At 39.1% G+C, this 7722-nt stretch overlaps 1 protein-coding gene across 1 annotated transcript; it reads right to left on the reverse strand.

The window, feature by feature from the left end:
* Nucleotides 1-1725: 1725 nt before the first annotated feature.
* Nucleotides 1726-7398, reverse strand: LOC112197947 (ABC transporter B family member 11). Its single transcript, XM_040519354.1, has 13 exons — nucleotides 7354-7398; nucleotides 6871-7265; nucleotides 6348-6402; nucleotides 6081-6256; nucleotides 5761-5982; nucleotides 5433-5671; nucleotides 4770-5295; nucleotides 4340-4613; nucleotides 3366-4237; nucleotides 2941-3207; nucleotides 2565-2828; nucleotides 2181-2474; nucleotides 1726-2079 (listed from the first exon to the last, which is right to left on the reverse strand). The coding sequence occupies exons 2-13, from the start codon at nucleotides 7183-7185 to the stop codon at nucleotides 1726-1728; spliced, it is 3858 nt and encodes a 1285-aa protein (XP_040375288.1). The 5' UTR covers nucleotides 7186-7265; nucleotides 7354-7398.
* Between the last annotated feature and the right edge of the window lie 324 nt (nucleotides 7399-7722).

Below are 7722 nucleotides of genomic sequence, written 5' to 3' on the forward strand. Positions count from 1 at the left end.
AGGTCTGGTCGAAGTAAGCCGAGGAGCTGGCCGACGGATGCATGCGCAGGGGCGCTTAGGCACTGAAGGGGCAGGCACGCAGATGAGGGTAGCGTGGGCTAGGAGCTACTGTAGTGATGCTTGAAGGTGGCAGCGGCGGTTTTCAAGGATTTTTTGTTGAAATTCGGAGCAGATTTGCCTCTGAACAGCTTTCACTTCGATTGGTGTATAGGTCTCAAAACAACTCCGATAAGGCTGAAATTTGGAGGTCAGATAGAAAAGACAGAGACAAACAACTTTGATGAGGAAGGATTTTGATCTGATGTCCCTATCAAGACGTTTCGGGGCTTGCAAGCAGGATGATCTGTACAGGAACGAGCGTCCTGCTATGCTGCAGGGGCAGTAGGCGGCGCACGGGTGCGTAAGGGCTGCAGGTGCAGCATGCAGTGTAGGGGCGCGCATGTGGGCAGTAGCCGCTAGGTGCAACGGTGGAAAAGGTGATGTTGAAGAATTTTCTGGTTTTGGATTTTTGATCTCAAGGTTGGGGCTCGTGCTGATAACGTGTTTAAGAATAAAGGATTCAAGAGAGATTGAAGAGAGAATTATGTCTCATTATTGAGAATAGGAGCCCTACATATAGGGATTACAAAGTACATGTTCTAATGATACAAGGAAAACTATTCCGAATAGGACTAGGAATTCTAGAACATTCTCTCATATTACAATCATATAGTTACTCCTAGTTTGAATAGGCACACAAAACTGATTTTCCTTCAACACATCCAACTGTTTTTCGTGATCATCAGCCATGTTTTCGACAGCAATAGCACTACTATTTGCTATATGCACCTGAACACAATCGAGCAACTAAGATCAGTTGCATAATAAGATCAGAGCTGCAGGAGAAACAGTTATGCAATTTAGTCAATGAAACAAAAAATCAATATGAGTAAGAGAAAAAGAATTTACCACTTTTCCCGGATATTGGTTGATGAAGATGGTGTAGCTAATCCCATATGAAACTATTGATCGGTAAATTACATATATAGTAGTCTGCACAACACTAGTTGCTGGTCCTTTTATATTACCATTATAATAATCTTGGTCAACCTATGTTTTTCTTATTCCTGAGCATAAACAATTACTCAAAAATTGCTGTAATCTTGCTGTAATATTCCTGGGAATAAACAATTGTTCAACAGCACTTCCCTGTGTCAACTGAGAGCTAGCAAAGATTTGTACCATGAAAGATTTGCTGTAAAATATTAATTCATCAAAGGCTTATTACTTTGAACAGGTTCAGTAATCTTGTAGATCACTACCATACACTCATTTGTATTTCGGTTGTAACTATATATGTTGCTCAATGTTGTAGGCCATGGAAATACTTTGTACAATGTTGCAAGCAATCTTGTATGTGGTAATTACTTACATATATATATATATATATATATATCCTATAATAGGCCACTATGGGACAGCTTCCAAGGTTTTTTGCTATTTCTATGCAACCTTCTGTACATTTCTATACTTCATGCTTCTTCAAATGCATCAAATGGAAGTTCATTATCTTACAGAGCTTTATGTTACTGCTGATATATTGCAGTACAGACTAGAAATACGAAATGCAAGTTTCTGGACAGAGATAAGAAAGTGAAATAGATCCTTCTTTCTTTTTCGGCATCTTTAAAGCTGTTTACAGCAGCACATTATTGCATTTAATTTACAGAAAGAACAGAAAGCACTCTAAGATGAGGTACTTGCATGTAGTGATACCAAAGAAGCATAAGTTCCACCCTCGATACTGATCAAAGTTTCATGCTTTCCTTTCTCTGCAATGACTCCATTTTTCACCACTGCTATTAAATCTGCACCCTTAATTGTAGATAGCCGATGGGCAACCACCACTGTAGTTCGATCCACCATAACTCGATCCAGTGCATCCTGAACCACTCTTTCGGATTCAGCATCAAGAGCACTGGTGGCTTCATCTAGTAGTAATATCTTTGGTGCCTTCATTATAGCTCTTGCAATAGCTACCCTTTGCTTCTGTCCACCAGAAAGTTGAACCCCTCGTTCACCCACTATTGTGTCATAACCCTGCATTGTTTTCTCCACATAACAAGCATTAATATTTAAAATACATTATTGCAAATGGCTGAAAGAATCAATCGACAAACTTCTTTATTTCTTATACATACCTGTTGTAAACTACTAATGAACTTGTGAGCATTTGCCAATTCTGCTGCTGCTATAATTTCAGCCTCAGTTGCCTCTCCTTCCTTTCCATATGCAATGTTGGCTCGGATTGTGTCATTAAACAATAGGGGCTCCTGACTCACCAGCCCCATTTGCTGTCTCAACCACTTCAACTGTAATGTTTGCATTTCTGTACCATCTAATGTAATTTGACCTGAATCAGGATCATAAAAGCGCTGCAACAATGAGATCACTGTCGACTTCCCACTTCCACTCTCTCCAACCAGAGCAACTGTCTGAATATTTAACTAAAAATGATAAGTACATTGTTTTATTTTCTGTACTGATAGTTGGTTAAAAAACAATAGTACAGCACACTAAATTACCTTGCCATGGTGAATGGTCAAGCAAAGATCCTGAAAGATTGGCACATTAGGTCTATTCGGATATTTGAAACTAACATGGCGAAACTCAATTTCTCCCTTCATATTTTCTATTGTTGTTCCGGAGTCATCACTTGAATCTATCTTGGATTTCCGGTCAAGAATTGCAAATATGGAAGCGGCAGAGCTCTTTCCTTTACTTGCATCCGGGGCTAAAGAACTCTGTTGAGACAATGCAATAGCTGTCATAGTGAGAGCAAAGAAAACCTGCAAACCAGGAGAGCAAGATGTTAGCAGTGGACTAATAGAGTTAGTTCTTATATAAAGGGTACTTAGCAGAGAAAATAAAAGATTTGTCTCTCGAAGCAGAACAACTCACCCGAAAAACATTAGGAAATGTTGTCTTGCCTGCTGCAACAAGTCGAGCCCCCGCATAAAAACTGCATGCATATACAGAATAAAGCAAGAAAAATGATAGCCCAAAGCCTATGCCACTAACTATCCCTTGTCTTATCCCACTCCTGATAGGGCCATCACATTTTGTCTGGTACAACTTGATCACCTTTTCTTCAGCACAAAAGGAAGCAACTGTTCTAATACTCCCCACAGCATCCGTGGCTACTTGGCTTGCATCTTCATACATTTTCTGAAACCATTTAGAATATCAGTAATGATCAACAAGACCACACCTATACGTACATATAAAGAGTAAAACTTATGTCAGCTGTGAAACAATTAACTTTATGGGTTCATACATAATAGAAAAGGAATTTGATCGAACTATATATAAAACCAAGTAATTACCTTTGCATTTGCACTTAATCCTTTCAGGAACTCGACTTGAAAATATCCACTTATTCCTAGTAGGGGCAGCATAACAAGTATTATAAGAGCGAGTTGCCAATTTGCCACAAAAGCAATAACCAACCCGGCAATTGTAGTTGAAGTATTCATGACAGCCAAACCTAGAGCATCTCCAACCATCCCCCGTAGGGAAGCTGCATTTGCCGAAAGCCTTGTACCAATTGCACCACTCGAGTGATCAGCTTCATCAAACCAACTTACTTCCATGTAAACCACCTTCTCAAAGCATAGTGAACGGACTCGTCTTATTAACTTGCACCCAGCTACAGCAAAAAAGTATGCTCTCATTGGATGTGCCAAGAGAGACACCACTCCAAGAACAATAAATATTAATGCCCAAAACTTAGAATCCTTTCGGAGTTGATGAGGTGGCTCAAAGAAGGTCTTGATTATACTGGATATTAACACCCCGAAAATAGGCAAGGTTACCCCATTGACTATTGCAGCTATAGTACCTAGGAATAGCACTGGGATTTCTGGCTTATTCAGGTGAGCCAGGCGTCTAAGTGAGACTTGTGGGTGCACTTCTGATGATTCTGAAGCCGGAATATCAGTTTCTATTTCAAGGACACCGGTCACAGTGGGTGCACCATGTGAGATTGAGAATGAGTGGCTGCGGCGGTAACTATTTCCTCTTCCAGATGATCCCCGACTTATAGAGCGAAAGGAAGGAAATTTTTGAAAACTTGAAGAAAGTTCTGGCATTTCATGATCATTTTGAGCATTCTGTTCGGACACACTGCTAATTTCTTGCAACCTTATAAGCTGGCTATATGCACCATCAGGATCCTTAACTAGCTCAGCATGTGGTCCTGCTCATTTGAAAAGCATTAGTATCATTTTGTGCTGGACACGAAAACAGTTAGAAAATAATGATTGTGATATAACAATGACAATGACAACAAATGCATTACCTTGCTCAACAATTGTTCCACGATGTATCACTGCAATGGTATCAGCATTCCTTACTGTGCTCAAGCGGTGCGCTACAATGACAGTAGTCCGACTAACCATAATTCTGTCCAATGCCTCTTGCACAGCTCTCTCAGATTCTGCATCAAGAGCACTTGTTGCTTCATCTAAAAGAAGAATTTTTGGGTTCTTTAAAATTGCTCTGGCTATAGCAACTCTCTGCTTTTGGCCCCCAGATAGCTGAGTTCCATGCTCACCAACCATTGTATCTAGCCCCTAAACCCAAAAATCACAATACTATCAATTAGAAAGAAAAGGAACTCAAGGACTGGAGTTGTGCTAATATTTGGTAATGTCTACATATATTTTCATTTTTGAATGTCACGAAAATTCAGATATACACAAATAAAGGAAGCTGTAATCTAATTTGACCTGAGGTAGTTTGTCTATGAACTTTGCAGCATTGGCAAGCTCAGCAGCAGCCCTTATTTCTTCAGTAGTTGCGCCATCCTTCCCATAGCCAATATTATCTCTAATGCTGCAAGTAAACAAAACAGGTTCCTGGCTGACAAGGCCTATTTTCTGTCTGATCCATTTCAGCTGGAACTCTTTGAGATTAATACCGTCAATAAGAACTTCACCAGCCTGTGGGTCATAAAATCTCTCAATCAAACTAATTACGGTCGATTTACCACTTCCACTCTGTCCAACCAAAGCAGCAGTTGCACCACTAGATATTGAGATTGAGAATCCATGGAATATTTTTTCATCCGGTCTTGCAGGATAACTAAAAGAAACATCCCTAAGTTCTATGTCTCCACGAATGTCTTCTGATTCTATCCCATTAGTGTCATAAGCATCTATATCTGGCTTTCTGTTAATTGTCTCAAACATCTTAAATGATGCAGCTTGTCCAGCAGAAAATGCACTCACGCATGGAGATGCCTGCCCAAGAGAGCTGAAAATGTAGTAAGAAATTTTGTTATACATTGATCTCTTTGTTAAAGCATACATATAATTTGGAGTGAAGGGGGATAGTGCAAATATATGAACATATCCAACTATCCAAATAGTACAATGATTGATGCAACTTACAAAGAGCCGGTCAATACAGCAAAAATCACATTCATGACATCTCCTGCTTTATATCCCTGTTCAAGTATCGTTTTTCCGCCATACCATACAGCCAAAGCATAACTGCAGAATACAACAAGCACAACCATACCAAGACCCAACCCTGATGCCAAACCCTCTTGCACACCAGACTTGTAAGCTTTAGTTAAGGAGTTGTTGTACTTGGTTATAGCTTGCTTCTCCCCCGTAAATGATGCAACCTGCATCAGGAAAAACCAATCGCATTTACATCTATAAAAGAAGGAAAAGGAAGGGACAGTGTTTTCGAGACAAGAATGCATGCGCATACAGTTCTGATAGATCCAATTGTCTGCTCTACAACAGTTGCGCCAACTGAATATGCCTCTTGTCCACGGGACGCCAACTTCCTTATAGTGAGGCTCATGACAGCACCGGATAAGATAAGAGGGGGAATAGAGGTGAGCATGACAAGGGTGAGACGCCATCCCTTGGCAAATGCTATAACAAAGCCTCCTATGAATGTAGCAACTAACTGGATAAAACTTCCTACCTGCAATGGGAGAATGAAAGAAATAAAGGGTTATTGGGAAAATGGCAACAACTTGAGGCTTTTTATGTGCCATGTAACAAAAATTACAAAATACACACTTTCTCCCCCATTGCTTCCTGAATGAGCACAGTATCCCCCGACATCCTGCCAACAATTTCCCCAGTGTTAGCCTCCGTATCAAAAAAGCCAACGTCTTGCCTTAGTATTGTTTTCAAGTATAAACTTCTTATTCTTGCTGCCTGTCTCTCTCCAGTGATCATCCAGCAAGACATTTCTGTCATATAGGAAAATCAAAAGTTCATCAGTTTCAAAAAAGCAAAACTAGATGGGAAGTTTTATGTCAGCAGAGAATCTGATGTACATACGTAAAAATGCAGCAGCAGCAGCCCCCAGAGCCAAGTAAACGTACTTGAGAGCCACCTGAGGATAGTTAATTGGCCAAATTAGATGTAATTAAACAGAGTTGGTTATATAGTTACTTGTTTGCACGGTTTGAAAAATAACAAACACCAGAGAATTGCTGATCTTTTGGTGGAGTATCCATATATCCTATTTTAGCAACTAAATTATAGACAATAGGGAACCAAAATAAATAATGGAAAATTGAAGCTGAATTTTGTTCTTAGTGTTGCATATACTAGTTGACCAAGCTCACCATCTAGTGTAAACTATATACAACCTGCAACAAAACAGATGACCATATAGGTAATTCTCATATACTATTTTTCAAGAATTTTCCCATTCATACACTTTCTAAAGATAACAGAAAATACACTTTACAAAGCAAAAGTACTATTCATAAGTGTATAAATATATCAACAATAGACACACATGATCTTGACACACTACACATACTATTCTGTATTGCATATGTAAATATGATCTTACCTTGGAAACTATACCAACCACTTTATTGATACTTGTAGTTTCTCCAAAAGAGTTGATCACCTCCCCCATGATCACGGTCATTAGAGGCATACATACTCCATTTCCGATAGCACTGATCGTACCAACAGACATTAACAGGTAATCCAGGGAATCAGCAAATGAGAAGAGCTTGTAATATGGTACTGTGTTGGTTGCACCCTCCTTGCTCTTGCCTGCAGTATCCTGCTTGTTGTTTTCGGAATCTGCTGCCTTTGTTGATGCCATGGCCGGCTCTTTTAATACATCTCCATCTGACTGTTCTTCGTGATCAGCCATGTTTTCAACAGCAGTAATTGAGCTGCAAGATATATTTTTGAACAGAAGCAACTAGGAGTAATTGAATAATAAGATGAGAGCTGCAAGAGAAACAGTACGTTATATATGCAACCTTAGTCAATATGAAACAACTAATCAATATGTTAAAAAAAAAAAAAACTTGCTCACTTTTTCCGGATAATGGTTGATGAAGATGGTGGTAGCCAAGCCGAGGTGAAATAATTGATTGGCAAATCACTTTTATAGTAGTCTGTGTATAACACGTAGTCACCGGTCCTTTCTCATTACGATTATAATAATAATCTTGGTTAAGCTATGGTTTGCTTATGCTTAAAATGATCATCATCGAGGCACTTTATACATTATTATATTGGAGGAATAGCATGGCAAGTCATGCATGTTGTAATAAAGAATATAATTAGTATTATAAATTAGTAAATAAAGATGGGAAATCAACCTAACTGGGAGGTATAAAAAAAAGTTCATCAAAACATTCTAGCTAAAAGATACATATAACCTAAGTAAGAGATATAAATT

This window comes from Rosa chinensis, chromosome 4, assembly GCF_002994745.2.
Source record: "Rosa chinensis cultivar Old Blush chromosome 4, RchiOBHm-V2, whole genome shotgun sequence".
NCBI lineage: Eukaryota > Viridiplantae > Streptophyta > Magnoliopsida > Rosales > Rosaceae > Rosa > Rosa chinensis.